General features: G+C 45.7%; 1 protein-coding gene across 1 annotated transcript in view; it reads right to left on the reverse strand.

Annotated features, from left to right (window-relative positions):
- Positions 1-14,779, reverse strand: part of LOC311133974 (plexin-A2-like) — a gene marked incomplete at both ends in the record, with an annotated part of 44,059 nt that overhangs the window by 2,977 nt on the left and 26,303 nt on the right. The window contains 18 exons of the mRNA XM_084167600.1: positions 226-329; positions 483-642; positions 1,301-1,447; positions 1,821-1,887; positions 2,832-3,100; positions 3,315-3,457; positions 3,578-3,812; positions 4,384-4,527; positions 4,635-4,874; positions 5,033-5,126; positions 6,540-6,707; positions 8,880-9,016; positions 9,177-9,294; positions 10,144-10,295; positions 11,069-11,268; positions 12,064-12,160; positions 12,756-12,956; positions 13,129-13,243. Of these exons, the coding sequence (XP_084023726.1) occupies positions 226-329; positions 483-642; positions 1,301-1,447; positions 1,821-1,887; positions 2,832-3,100; positions 3,315-3,457; positions 3,578-3,812; positions 4,384-4,527; positions 4,635-4,874; positions 5,033-5,126; positions 6,540-6,707; positions 8,880-9,016; positions 9,177-9,294; positions 10,144-10,295; positions 11,069-11,268; positions 12,064-12,160; positions 12,756-12,956; positions 13,129-13,243 (2,791 nt within the window). The remainder of the gene's footprint in view (positions 1-225; positions 330-482; positions 643-1,300; positions 1,448-1,820; positions 1,888-2,831; positions 3,101-3,314; positions 3,458-3,577; positions 3,813-4,383; positions 4,528-4,634; positions 4,875-5,032; positions 5,127-6,539; positions 6,708-8,879; positions 9,017-9,176; positions 9,295-10,143; positions 10,296-11,068; positions 11,269-12,063; positions 12,161-12,755; positions 12,957-13,128; positions 13,244-14,779) is intronic.

Genomic DNA, 14,779 nt, shown 5'->3' on the forward strand with positions numbered 1-14,779 from the left:
CCTGGTGTGGCAGCCAAAGTTGGGTGTCTTTGTCTCTTGGCTTAATGCAAACATGTTTTACACCCCAGAGTCAGAGCATTTGTGAGTGCAGAGTGAGATGGCAGCTGACTCATACAGAAGATGAGAGAGGTGGATCAGTTTGGTTTACTATGGCCAGAGGCAGCATTGAGCATTCATGTTAGTGAACTGTGTGATGGGGATTGGAGAGAGAGTGAGTGGGTTGACCTGATAGTGCATGAGGGTGTTGAGTCTCTTCCAGTCGCCTTCAATCTTAGTGGTGATGTCTTCATCCTGCAGGACCACACGTGCCGTCCTCCCCTGGCGCCATTCTGTTGGGGGAAAAAACACAGGTGTGCATCTATGAGTCCCTTTTCAAGGTTCAATAAGTCAGACACAAGCAGACAGTGAATAATCACGTGTTTATCTCAATATTAGTTATTGTATGGCATCCATTCATTCTGACTGGAGCCAGTCTGTCTCACCCAGGTCCATGTCCGCAGCCCGAGGCCTCTGGGAGAAGTGCATGTTCCTACAGACAGCATCCAGGATCTTCTCCTTCACCTGGGTGATGGTGTCACAGTTGAGCACCTTGACGGGGAACTCGGGGCTGTTCTCGTTGTCTGGGTTCACACAGCTCAGAGTCTGAGGAGGGACCCGAGAGAGTGCTGTCATTACTATCCACTGTCCCTCTCTTTAAATTGGCCTACTGGCTGCATGGAAAAGGCTCTCCTCTCCTTGTGTGCCATCTCTCTCACAGCTTTGGCCAGAAATGTAATTTCACACTTTCAGCTGGATGCCGGGTTGCCAGCTCTAGAGGGGCATTAAATGGGTAATGAGAAACTACCTCTCCGGCAGGGCGATCAGAGAGGTGTCATCTTGTAACTGGGCTGCTCTCAGGCTATTGCTTGGGGGATGAGCCACACTGCTGCTGCATCCAACTTCTGCTTTAGCTACGGACCATTTTCTCCAGTGGCCAAGCAAAAACTGGGACTGTGTAGCCTTGATTAGATAATCTCTTTTAACTCTTAGCTGATTATGTCACTGAATAGTGTAATATTATTTGTATCATCCTTTGGCTCTTTACTGTTGTATTATCTAGCCAATGAATTCTCTCCTATTCAGAGCTTTAACATAAGGGCACTATGAGTTAATGGTAGGCTCGCACAGCATGTCGCCTACCAACTGTGGTGTAAGCAAGCCTCTCACTTTTATGGTGTTAACTATAATTAAGAAAATATTCCAAGTGGTTTTAATGGAATCTGACATCTAAGACAAATTGTTGTATGGTATGGTGACTCACCAGGGTCTTGTATTCAATCTGCTGGCGGATGAGTTTGTCTTCACTGAGGGAGTAGCGAGCCTCCCCGGTGATGCAGTCTATAGGCCCCTTCTCCATTTGCTGCTTTATGGCACAGTAGAGCATGAAGAGAGGCTCACCTGCACACTCCTTTGTCCAGGGAGCAAAGGAGGAGTGAGAGAGGATTGAGAGAGGAAAGGAGAGGAGAGAGATATACCTGTGAGCTGTTCACCCTCATATGACTGGGAGCCAGAGAACAGAGCATGAGTCATCAAATAGAATAAACTCCAGGTTGCTTAGTGTTGATTTGTAGAGACCAATGAGACCTGATTACTTCTGAGGTGAACATTATTGCTCTACATTGTTCATAAAACACATCCATATCACACACCATGGGACACACGTGTAATCCCAACGCACATAGAAATCCATCTGGTGTATAATCAATAACAATCATCAGAGGATTGCAGTGATATATCATGGTGACATCTGCAGTGATGAGGTGCCAAGTCATTGATATTACCTTAAGGAATTTGTGAAGTAGGAAGGCAAACCAATTTGTCAGCATCTTCTCTGCAACTGACTCGGTTCTGCAAGAAAGGAACAGACAGATACATCTTTAAGAGAGAGATGTCGGAACGTAGAGTGGTCTGACCATTTAGGTAGAGAGAATGCCTAAGAGGGACAGTAGACAACCAAATGTTTATGTAAAAGTACCATACTGCTCTGCATGGTCTCAGAGGACTAACTCACCAGAACCTGAGTGCCGCTGCTATAGAACAGAACCTATTTGGGGCATGACATAATTGTGCAAACGCTACTTTCTGACCACTTTCTGTCCTTTCACTGTGTCAGCAGCACTCATCCCATCATCAAATGCTGTATGGGCAAGATAGTGATTTATTATGTATCAATAGATACACTAAAACATACTTGTATGTTCTATCTGATAAAACATTCAAAGATCTAATTGTTAAATATTAACCTTTTGCCTCCCTTTAGAGTTAATACTATAGCTCCATTGCAGCCTCCTTACTTGCTCATCTCTTTCCTTCTCGAAAGATGGTGCCGATATACATGGCAGCTCTGCTTCTAGCTCCTAGGTCCTGCTCACTGCTCATTCTCATGCATATACCTGGCCGTCACTTCTTTCCCATTGCCTGCATTCCGTTATCTTTGGGATTCTTTTTGTGAGTGCAGAATGTTTGGGCTAACAAGGTCAGCCTTGCTGGCTCCCATGTTAACACATCCCTATATTTAAAGAGTGTGTCTCAGATTGAGTGCCTCCTGTGAAAGATTTAGCAGGCTTCTCCCAGTCCTGGGAAAACAATGTGCAGAATAAAGTGAGGTGGAGGGGAGGAAATGTGAGCTACAGCTGAATGTTTCATGAGTGGCACATAGAGGATAAGTCAGACTGACAATGGCTGTCTACACTCACGCTCTCTTGCTTTCTTTCCATTTGTGACAGTTATTCTGTGTGATATTAGGTTCTCAGCATTCAGAAAAACAGGTGACAAGCGTTCTCTGTCTGTACCTGCGCAGCAGTAGTTTAGGGTGGTTCTTGCTCTCCAGGTTGCGCTCTATGAGGTCAGAGAGGAGGTGTTTGAGCACGTCTGTGGCGTACTCCAGGCGGCCCTGCAGCGCAGTCATGATGAGCGAGGCCACGTAGCCGCGGTCACGCATGGAGAAGGAGCGCTGGAGCTCCAGAGTATGGATAAATGTCAGCAGGAACACTTTGTTATCCACCAGCTGGGCAAATTGCTTCAGAGCCTTCTCCACACCCTGCTGCCCGCTCCCAGACACCTACACACACACAGAGACACACACAGAACCCTCCGTTAGAGAGTGATCTTGCGTGGGGTATATAATCTGTTTTTGTCTCACAAAGTATTTGTCGATTTATAGGCATATTGGATGTATTTGTTAGATGTTCTGATTCTACAAATAATGCACAGTTACAGTAGATGGCAAGGGGACAGGTGTGGCCAGGTTTGTAATGGTGGTAATTGTTGGTTACCTCCAGCTCCCTGAGTACAGGATGGTCATCAAAGCCAGGGAAGAGGACCCTCATGGTATAGGTGCGGTAGTCCAGGTGGGGGATCCCAGCCCTGTCCAGGTCACTGGTCAGCTCGTTGATGTCAGTCTGCAGCTCAGCGAAAGCTGGACACAATTATAGAGGAATTTAGTCAATATTCAAGCTTTTTGTGAGTTATTAGCATTATATTGCTCTCTTGTATGGGCAGTTGAGATTGTCTGATAACATGTGCTGGTCAGACTCACCTTCCTTGCACTCCAGAGCCACCCGGGACTCCAGGTTGTCCATCTGCATCTGCAGGCGTTTGAGAGTGAGGTCATTCTCGTGCGACTTGCGTCTGTAGGCCAATAGGACGATGAAGACTATGATGAGCAGCAGGCCTCCTCCAGCCGTGATGCTGAATATGGCAGGCAGGGTGAGCAGGCTGTCTGAACGGATGTGGACTGCACCAGGAGAGATGTGGAGACCACCCACCTGGACCTTTACATAGACAATAAACGATAAACACACGTGTACATAGGCCATCATGCAAACTGTAACACATAGGTAAACCATACTGAATAATAGTTTCCTTTTTATATATTTGTTTGACCTTGGCCAAGCTGCATTTGACTTAAAGGCCCAGTGCAGTCAAAATTCAGTTTTTCTTGTGTTTTGTATCATATTGTATAACAGATGATGATAATAACACTGTAAAAGTCTGAAAGAATTTTATCAGTGTTATTTCCTGATAGTTGCTGGTTGAAAATGCAACCTACTCAAGACCTTCTAATCAGCAGGTTTTGCATGGGTGGAGTTTTGGCTTGCTTGGTGACATCACCAGGTGGTAAATTAAAAAGTTAAAAGACCAATAACAAAGAGAGTTCCAAACCTGTCTGCCATTAACAGCTAGATTTTCTGTTTTCCCCTCACCGTTCAGACCACTCCCAGACAGTCCTAGCAAAATTCTTCCTTAATTGTTACACAGAAATTATTTGATATAAAAACGGCTGCATTGGGCCTTTATTAGTTTATCTAGACCAGGATTAGACAGTCTGACAGACAAACTGACCAGGACTTTGTGCTGGCCTGTGAGGTTGGGCGGCTCACAGAGTAGCTGTGTGTCAGAGACGGTGAGGGTGCAGGGTGTGACCCCAATCAGCACAGTGTAGTTCAACCTGGCCCCGCCAGATGCCGAGGGCACCAGGTTACGCCCCTGCAACACAGAGAGGAAAACCCCACATCAGGTGAGTAGATAGAACACATCATCTTATGACAGTAGTGCTACAGAGTTATGGGCTGCTCTAGGCTGGGCGGTCCCACCTTGAGTATGATGGGGGAGCCAGGTTTCTGCTCCAGCACCCCAGACAAGCTGAGGGGCTCCAGGTAAGGATTGGGGTAGTAGATGAAACTGGTGCTGTTGTAGGTGAGCAGGGCCTGCACGTTGTTGAAGACAAAACCAAACTCCTCCACGTGTTTCACTGACTCCTGGTCCGGTGTGTACTCTGCCTTCAGGGAGGGAGCAAAGCAGCTTATCGTGGTGGTGTTGAGCACCTTACACACCTGGGGAGAGATCCAGGGACAGAGACAGACAAGCACAGAGAAATACTTGTCAAGACTTTTGAAATGACAATTAGAGTTGGCCACCATTTCTCAGGACTATAGAATATTCTGGACAGGGGAAAGAGATACAGTAATATGTTATCAGTGGACAGACTCACATTGACAGACTCGTGACCGGCATACTTGACCCTGACCCTCGGCTCCTGCACCACATCCAGGTTGGTTCCCGTCACCATCAGGGTAGTGTGTCCACTAGAAAATACAACACATACACCATTTTACACCTCCATATCGGCCTCTGAATAGGTGATCCAGGTTTCCTCGGCTTCCTGGGGTTATCAAAAGCACCTGACTTGCATTGAATTGTGCTTTTCAGCATAAATGCATCTTTGGTACCAGGAAAACATCTAATTGTTCTGGCCAGTTAGAACCAAGTGGAACAGTTCTGCCAGCTGGCTTCCTGTTTATTGATATATCAGGGATCCAAGGCTGGCATTTCATGAATGCTACCTGATTGTGTTGCATGTATTAACACAAACAAACTAGCTGTGATATCACTTGGACTACATGTAGAGCTCTGACTAAAGAGAGACCGACCTGAAGAGAAGAGAGAAACTAAATGGAAAAGTGGAACATCTGTCTAGTCAGCTTGAGATGGATCCAATCATTCCCACACTTCAAAGGGTACCTAAGCTTTGGTGGCCACATGGTGTGACTGCACACAGATGATGAGACGATGGGACTTTAATTATAAGTCTGTGAAATCCTCTGTCAGTTGACAGAGTAGAAAGCCACTAGCCACTACTCTGCACCACTTCTCCCTGGCTGGCTGTCTCTGTGTCCTCAAGTCACATCCAGCCCTGCACCAACTATCATCAAATCAAATCAAAATGTATTTGCCACATGCGCTGAATACAACAGGTGTAGACATTACAGTGAAATGCTTACTTACCAGCCCTTAACCAACAATGCAGTTTTTAAGAAAAGAACCAAAAAATAAAAAAGTGTTAAGCAAAAAAATTGATAAGTAAAAAATAGCAAATAATAAGAGAAGCAGTAAAATAAAATAACAGTAGGGAGGCTATATACAGGGGGTACCGGTACAGAGTCAATGTGCGGGGACATCGGTTAGTCGAGGTAATTGAGGTAATATGTACATGTGGGTAGAGTTAAAGTGACTATCCATGAATAATAAACAGAGTAGCAGCAGCGTAAAAGAGGGGGTTGGTTGGGGGGGGCAGTGCAAATAGTCTGGGTAGCCATGATTAGCTGTTCAGGAGTCTTATGGCTTGGGGGTAGAAGCATTTAAGAAGCCTTTTGGACCTAGACTTGGCGCTCCGGTACCGCTTGCCGTGCGGTAGCATAGAGAACAGTCTATGACTAGGGTGGCTGGAGTCTTTGGCAATTTTTAGGGCCTTCCTCTGACACCGCCTGGTATAGAGGTCCTCGATGGCAGGAAGCTTGGCCCCAGTGATGTACTGGGCCGTATCATGCATCATCTTTGACAGGAAGGCCAGCAGAGCAGATTGCTGTGGTGCCTTGCACCTTCACTCACCTTATCCCTCAGTAATAAACAGCTGAACCAAATGGGGGGAAAACATCAATAATTTATTAAAATATCAGTTTATTGCATACACAACTTCTTTGCTGGGGGGTTTGCTGTACCTAGTGATGCTCCACTCTGGCTCGATGCGCTGGACTGTGGGATCCTCAATGTATTCAAAGCTCAGGCTTCCTGGCACCTTGGCCAGATCCACATTGAGGCTGACCTGCACCAGGCCAGCGCCCGTCACAGAGGGGGCAGAGAAACACACGATCTCCGACATGGTCCGCCTGGGAAAACCAACAGGGAATACCAACAAGGTTAAACTCCTTTGATTCTGTCTGTGCCTACTCTTTACTGTGTGGGAATCTTAAATCTACTACAGAGTTATGCACATTACCATGCAGGGTGAGCGAGCACTGTCTCCACAGCCTCTTCCTCGCTAGAGACACGTTAGAGATGAAATTATTTCTAGCTAATGGTGCCTTTTCTTCACACTCCTGACTCTCACGAGGGCCTTTTTGATCTTTATCAAATATCAACACTTCTGGGTAACAGGATCGGATCCTTTTGTTCAATTTTCGCCTAAAATGACATACCCAAATGTAACTGCCTGTAGCTCAGGACCTGAAGCAAGGATATGCATATTATTGATACCATTTGAAAGGAAACACTTTGAAGTTTGTGGAAATGTGAAACTAATGTAGGAGAATATAACACATTAGATCTGGTAAAAGATAATACAAACAAAAAAAACATGCGTTTTCTATTTTTTCTTTTGTTCCATCATCTTTGAAATGCAAGAGAAAGGCCACAATATAATATTGCAATTTAGATTTTGGCCACTAGATGACAGCAGTGTGTGTGCAAAGTTTCAGATTGATCCAGTGATGCGTTGCAATACTGGATTATTTTGTATCAAGTCTACCCAAATGTGCCGAATTGGTCAATTGATACATTTTCAAGTACATAACTATAGAGAACATACAAAAATGATATGGTAATACAAAATGTAAGTTTACACACTCCCAGGAATGTCATACATGATGGATAATTAGCTTATACACTAACTTTCACACATCTACAGTTGAAGTCGGAAGTTTACATACACCTTAGCCAAATACATTTAAACTCAGTTTTTCACAATTCCTGACATTTAATCCTAGAAAAAAATTCCCTGTCTTAGGTCAGTTAGGATCACCACTTTATTTTAAGAATGTGAAATGCCAGAATAATGGTAGAGAGAATAATTTATTTCAGCTTTTATTTCTTTCATCACATTCCCAGTGGGTCAGAAGTTTACTTACACTCAATTTGGTAGCATTGCCTTTAAATTGTTTAACTTGGGTCAAACGTTTCGGGTAGCCTTCCACAAGCTTCCCACAATAAGGGGTGAATTTTGGCCCATTTCTCCTGACAGAGCTGGTGTAACTGAGACAGGTTTGTAGGCCTCCTTGCTCGCACACGCTTTTTCAGTTCTGCCCACAAGTCAGTTCGTCAAATCTCTACCCTGCTAGAGCTGCCCCGGTCCAATGTAAGTGCTGTTATTGTGAAATGGAAACTTCTAGGAGCAACAATGGCTCAGCCGCGAAGTGGTAGGCCACACAAGCTCACAGAACGGGACTGAGTTGCAACACTCACTACCGAATTCCAAACTGCCTCTGGAAGCAACGTCAGCACAAGAACTGTTCATCGGGAACTTCATGAAATGGGTTTCCATAGCCGAGCAGCCTCACACAAGCCTAAGATCACCATGCACATTGGCAAGCGTCAGCTAGAGTGGTGTAAACCTCGCCACCATTGGACTCTGGAGCAGTGGGAACGCGTTCTCAGGAGTGATGAATCACGCTTCACCGTCTGGCAGTCCAACAGACAAATCTGGGTTTGGCGGATGCCAGGAGAACGCTACTTGCCCCAATACATAGTGCCAACTGTAAAGTTTGGTGGAGGAGGAATAATGGTCTGAGGCTGTTTTTCATGGTTCGGGCTAGGCCCCTTAGTTCCAGTGAAGGGAAATCTTAACGCTACAGCATACAATTAAATTCTGGACGATTCTGTGCTTCCAACTTTGTGGCAACAGTTTCGGGAAGGCCCTTTCAGCATGACAATACCCCCGTGCACAAAGCGAGGTCCATACAGAAATGGTTGTCGAGATCGGTGTGGAAGAACTTGACTGGCCTGCACCAACTCCATATTAATGCCCATGATTTTGGAATGAGATGTTCGACGAGCAGGTGTCCACATACTTTTGGTCATTTAGTGTATATAAAACACAGGAAATTCATGTATTTGACTGTACAGGGCCTTTTTAAAGAGGTCCCCAAAAAATAAGAGTAGAGAACAATGCACTGTCCTAGCTTTGTCTTTCCACAGGCACTTTCATCAAGTCCCCACTTTTATATAAGGGTCTTTGTAGGAGCTTCAGTAGAGGGTTCTCTTTTGGCCTTCTCCTCTGCACTCACCTGTACAGCTCACAGGTCTGGTTTCCAAAGGTAACGTTCACTCTGCTACCAGCACCCAGGTTCTCCCCCACAATGGTGACCTTAGTGCTCCCAGACTCAGGCCCTCGGCAAGGGGTCAGTCCCACCATGGTAGGGGTCTGGGAAAAGAGCATTTTCTCAATATTCCACATGGCATGGTACTTTGTGAACTCTGTTGTCGATGACTCATTTAATAGTGTATGAGAGCAAACTGTTCCAGAGCAATAATACTGTAGTAGAGAGATGTGTTCTATATATGGTTCAAGATGCAGATCATACCACAAAGGAGTAGAGCTGGGAGGACTGAGTTCGTAGTTCTGGTCTACATTCACCAACACACAGCTGGACTGGACCAGGTGCACTTCCCTGAGATGTAGAGTCCATCTCACACACAATCCTGTCAAGACACACACATAGAGAGGGAGAGTAATTACTTTGCTGTACACATTTTTCAAGTGAACAAAAAGTGATATTTTCTGTTGGTCTCTCCTGTCAATGTGATTGAGGCAGACTTTCATAGTAGTGGTAGGTCAATATGGAAGGCCATCTTTCTTCCTAATGGAAAACCAATAGCACCAATAGAATAGCAATGATAAACTACACCCCATCTCTACCACCCACCATTACCTCGGTCACCATGGCAACAATGTGTTCTCCATAAATTAGTTAGCCTGTCAGATAAAGTACGCATTGAATAAGTCATTATAAAAACTGACCTACAGTAAAAATAATGGTTGTAATGCCATGCTTTAAAGCACTATGTGGGGCCTAAATGAGTAGTCCCAGAAATGTCTTAGGGATAAACCTTTCACCCCTACAATAACAGGACCCAATGAATCCTCTTCTCGCCACACTCTGCTATGTCAGTTTTCCAATTTTCTGCTGGCATGTTCCTTTATACAAGGATATAAATAAGGGGCCCTCAGCCATGGACCAATCGAATGACATGGCTGTGAGAGAAACATATGGCTTACAGATTGTCCCTGCAGGCAGTGACATGCAGCGCATTTCAATTACAGCGGTGCCATCAGCCTCGCAGAGACACACAAAACAGCTCTGCTCGCTACTCCTCAGTACACTAAAGCAAGCCTGCTGCAAGCTGATTATCTTTATCTCTATCATTGGTTGTATTCTTTGTGGGTGTGTGTGTGTGTGTGTGTGTGTTTGCGTGTAAGTGTCTGTGTGTAAGTGCCTGAGTGAGTGCATGCATGTGTGTCTGGGTGCTTCTGTGCGTGTTGGTTCTTACTGTTCTGCAGTGATGTAGCCCTCTTCCTGTGGAGTGCAATGTACCCCTGCCACCTCCACGTTCCCCAACAGTTCTGAGAAGGACAGTCCCAGGTTCATGCCCTGTATGGTGATCAGTGTTCCCCCCTCTGGAGGCCCTGCCACTGGGCTCACCTACAGGGAGGAGACAGTGGCATGGAGAAGTGCGAGATTTAGAACACTTCAGAACACTGTATATTACTGTTTCAAGTGAGAAGATAAAATAATAGGTAGAAAACATATAAATCAGAAATCATGCGGTTCAAATACAGCCTTTAAGTAATATTCCATGTGTAGGCCTTGTAGTAGCACAGAAGTAGAGTTACATTTTCGAAACATGACAACTTGCACTGCATCACTATGTACAAAGATAACTATTCAGAAGCTCTCCTTAAAATGGCTTGACCACACAAAGACCTTTCAGGTCTGTAGCGCAGCTCTATCGCTGTTCCCAGCAGCAGGCAGTAGCTGCCCGGGTCTGAATCAATTCACTCCCAGACTGCCACTGAAACACTAATAATGTGACAGGGACTTCAAAGGCTTGTGGCTCTTTGAAGTGGGTGCAGTAGTTCTCTGTGTCTGTCTGACCCACTATGTCTCTCTCGTACTAAAGAAGGAGTTAGGGCCAAAAAGACTCACAAAATAGGCTGCATAGTGCATGGCTCATGGCTGCATTTATTTGGTTGCAGAGCTACTGTTGTACTCTACGTGGCACACGCTGTATGTCTGGTATAGTCCTTCCTTAATCGTGTTGTACTGATTTGAAGGAGGATATGATGCTCATGTCTAAGGACTCAATGGTTTTTACTGGTTATTTCTGAGAAGGCCTCTTATCACTATGATGGATAATGATGAACGTTAAAATAGAGGTTTGCAGGAAAAGGTAAGGGTCTGACTGATTATCTAACCGCGGTGATGCGTGGGTTGGTACACTTGACATTCCTGGCGGACAAGTTCAGCCAGCGGCTGGCGTAGGGGCTGATGGGTGGGCAGTGCTGCTTCATGGTGCAACGGCCTTCTCCACTGCACCAGCCACACTGGAACTTCCTCTCAGCCCGCAGACACATGCCACAGCTGTCCCGCTGGGCACCACACTTATACAGGTGCACTGTGGGATAGAGGAGGACTGCAGTTGAATTACATTCAGTGCTTGTATATTTGACAGTATTTAGATATTGACTGGCACTATTCTACAATCAAATACTGTTGGATTCTAACTTCTAACTTGAAATACCTTACACTATTAGAACTGAGTGGATGGAATCTACTGAGTGAGAAAGGGGAGGGCAGAAAGTTTACATTCTGTCAGAACATGTTATTGTTAAATCTCATGTATTCTATGGAGAGGAGAAGAGCAACGGTCTGGTTTCAGTCACAGATAAGGTAGGACAGCCGTGAGTTAGGAAGGAGTGAGGAAATTTGGGCCGAGGTCAGGTCAGATGGAGTGAGAAAGTACAGTCACCACTAAAGTCTTGCCTAGCAACAGAGATGTGTTGGCTGTCCAGATTTGCAAGGAGGAGACTCTGCATAGAAGTAGGGTATAAATATATGTGCTTGTGTAAACATGTCTTTGTCTTTTCAGCTGTTTGTCCCAGTGGGTGAATAAACTTGGTTTGAGCTTTGACTAGTTGTCCGTTAGTTTTTCACTCTGTTTGTCAGAACCTAAAAATACATAATCAAGCAGCATAATGGAAAGAGTTATACCAGTCAGAAACCAAAATGGTAAACACAAAAGCACAAATGATTGGTTAGTACTTAATAACACAGTAGAGCGTGAGTGCCATGTGAACTTTATCTGAAGGCAGAGTGAAAGCCTTGACGTGGGCTAGACCCCATCCATCCCAACAGAGTGAGTGTTTTCCACTCCTCAGCAATTGTAGGCAATGATGGATGGCGCAGGCACCTTTAATCTTCTCGGGATTGTCGATGATGAAATTGCCGTTCCAAACGATAGAAAGGTCCACCGCCAGGTCACTGATCCTTACACCCTCATAGATGTACTGAGAGAGAGAGAGAGAGAGAGAGGAGGCTTTTAACCACCTGTCATTTCCATCACCACTGTCTGCTCCTCTCCACTGTGACGGCCACATTGGGATAGGACTCTATGGGGACTAGAGAGGCTGTTCATCTAGAGCTGAGGAAAATGGGCGTTTCACTAGACGTGAGAGAGGAGATTGAGGTATAGATGCATTAACATGGAATGTGTGTCATGTAGTCTGTGCAGCCCTGTCTGCCACTCATCCTCACTGTCAACTATCTGAGAAGTTGGTCTCGACTCAAAATTGAGCCTCAAGGGAACCTATTATCTCCCTATTACAAAGACCTAGATGTATGTTTGAATGACACGGACATGTTAGGTTTCAGACATAAATTAAATGTCTGTTTTAGTCATTCCACTGCAGATAACCTACTTCTTATTTAATCAAGACATGGCATGACTGATATCATTTCAGTGGGATGAGATCAGATTTAGATTGCGCTCAGAGACTACCTCAGACGCAATTCACTAGACTAGAGATAATGGTCCTGGATAATGCACAGCCAGGCTGAGGCTGGTCCCAGGGGGAGTGTTAGAGAGGGTCACACAGTACATACTGAGCTGTTCTGACACTGCACGCTGGAGCTGTTAAAGCGCAGGGCGGTGATGCGGTGGTTGGTTCCCTGGACGTGGAGCACACACTCGTATCCACGCTGGCCAGACTGGGGTTGGGGAAGGTTCCGAGCCCTCAGGGTGATGGGTCTCACCTCCCCTGCTGGGATCAGGATCTCTCCAGAGTGCAGCAGCTGGGGGCAGTCCTGTAGAACGTACGCCAGGAGTCAAAGGTCAGACAACATCAGCAGGTTTCTATCGAGGTCCATTCAATTATAAAGATAGATTAAACACGGGTTAATGTAAACATGCGTTAATGTGCATTATAGAGAAAAAATGGTTAATCTGGTGTATGTTTATCCATAGCCATGTAGCTACCTCTGAGGCATTGACCCGGCCCTCCTGAAAGGAGCAGCTGGAGGGGTTGTGGGTACACAGGTTGCGGTATTTACACCAGTGGCAGCGGAAGGTACTGTTCACACAGGACAGACACCTGCAGGGCAGAGACAGAGGGAGGGACAGATGGACACGTTACACACGTCATATGACCAACCAGCCAACAGACATCCAAATGCTTCCAGAGACTCTGTGGCCAAACACATGCTCTTAGGGAACGTACGTTTCTAATGATCCATCTAAGATACAGTGCATGAAGAGAGCAGAGTTAGTTTCCTCAACATTGTACCACTAACGCATACTGTTAATACAGCAATGTTTCAGAGAGACCATGAGCACACAGTAAGTCAGTATGTTCTGTAACAGCTCTGCATTAATAGAGGTGGCCTGCCAGGCCTTTTCAGGAACAGGATAATTAATCATGGAGGCTGATCTGATGCTGCTGTGCTGTGTGAGGAAGAGGGGGAGGGGAGAGAAGGGGGAGGCTGTTTAGACTGACATATTAATCACACTATAGACCAGAGAGGGTTGCTAGCTGCAAATGGACACCTCATTCTGATGAATTGGATGTGATGAGGCTTTGGACTACATTTCTATTATTTTAATATGTTAAAGTGGACCTGAATGTACCTGCCAGAGAGCTACACTACATGACCAAAAGTATGTGGACACCTGCTCGTCGAAACATCGCATTCCAAAATCATGTGCATTAATATGGAATTGGTCCCCCCATTTGCTGCTATAACAGCCTCCACTCTTCTGGGAAGGCTTTTCACTAGATGTTGGAACATTGCTGCGGGGACTTGCTTCCATTCAGCCACAAGAGCATTAGTGAGGTCCGGCACTGATGTTGGGCGATTAGGTCTGGCTCACAGTCAGCGTTCCAATTCATACCAAAAGTTTTCGATGGGGTTGAGGTCAGGGCTCTGCAGGCCAAGTTCTTCCACACCGATCTCCATAAACCATTTTTGTATGGACCTCACTTTGTGCACGGGGGCATTGTCATGCTGAAACAGGAAAGGGCCTTCTCGAAACTGTTGCCACAAAGTTGGGAGCACAGAATCGTCTAGAATGGCATTGTATGCTGTAGCGTTAAGATTTCCCTTCACTGGAACTAAGGGGCCTAGCCCAAACCATGAAAAACAGCCCCAGACCATTATTCCTTGGCACTATACATTGGGGCAGGTAGCGTTCTCCTGGCATCTGCCAAACCCAGATTCGTCCGTCGGACTGCCAGATGGTGAAGCGTGATTCATCACTCCAGAGAACGTGTTTCCACTGCTCCAGAGTCCAATGGCGGTGAGCTTTACACCACTCCAGCCGACGCTTGGCATTGCACATGGTGATCTTAGGCTTGTGTGCGGCTGCTCGACCATGGAAACCCATTTCATGAAGCTCCCGACGAACAGTACTTGTGCTGACGTTGCTTCTAGAGGCAGTTTGGAACTCGGTAGTGAGTGTTGCAACCGAGGACAGACGATTTTTACGCACTAAGTGCTTCAGCACTCGGCGGTCCCGTTCTGTGAGCTTTTGTGGCCTACCACTTCGCGACTGAGCCGTTGTTGCTCCTAGACGTTTCCACTTCACAATAACAGCACTTTCAGTTGACCGAGGCAGCTCTAGCAATGATGAA

This window comes from Coregonus lavaretus (assembly GCF_964263955.1).
Source record: "Coregonus lavaretus genome assembly, chromosome: 8".
Classification (NCBI taxonomy): Eukaryota; Metazoa; Chordata; class Actinopteri; order Salmoniformes; family Salmonidae; genus Coregonus; species Coregonus lavaretus.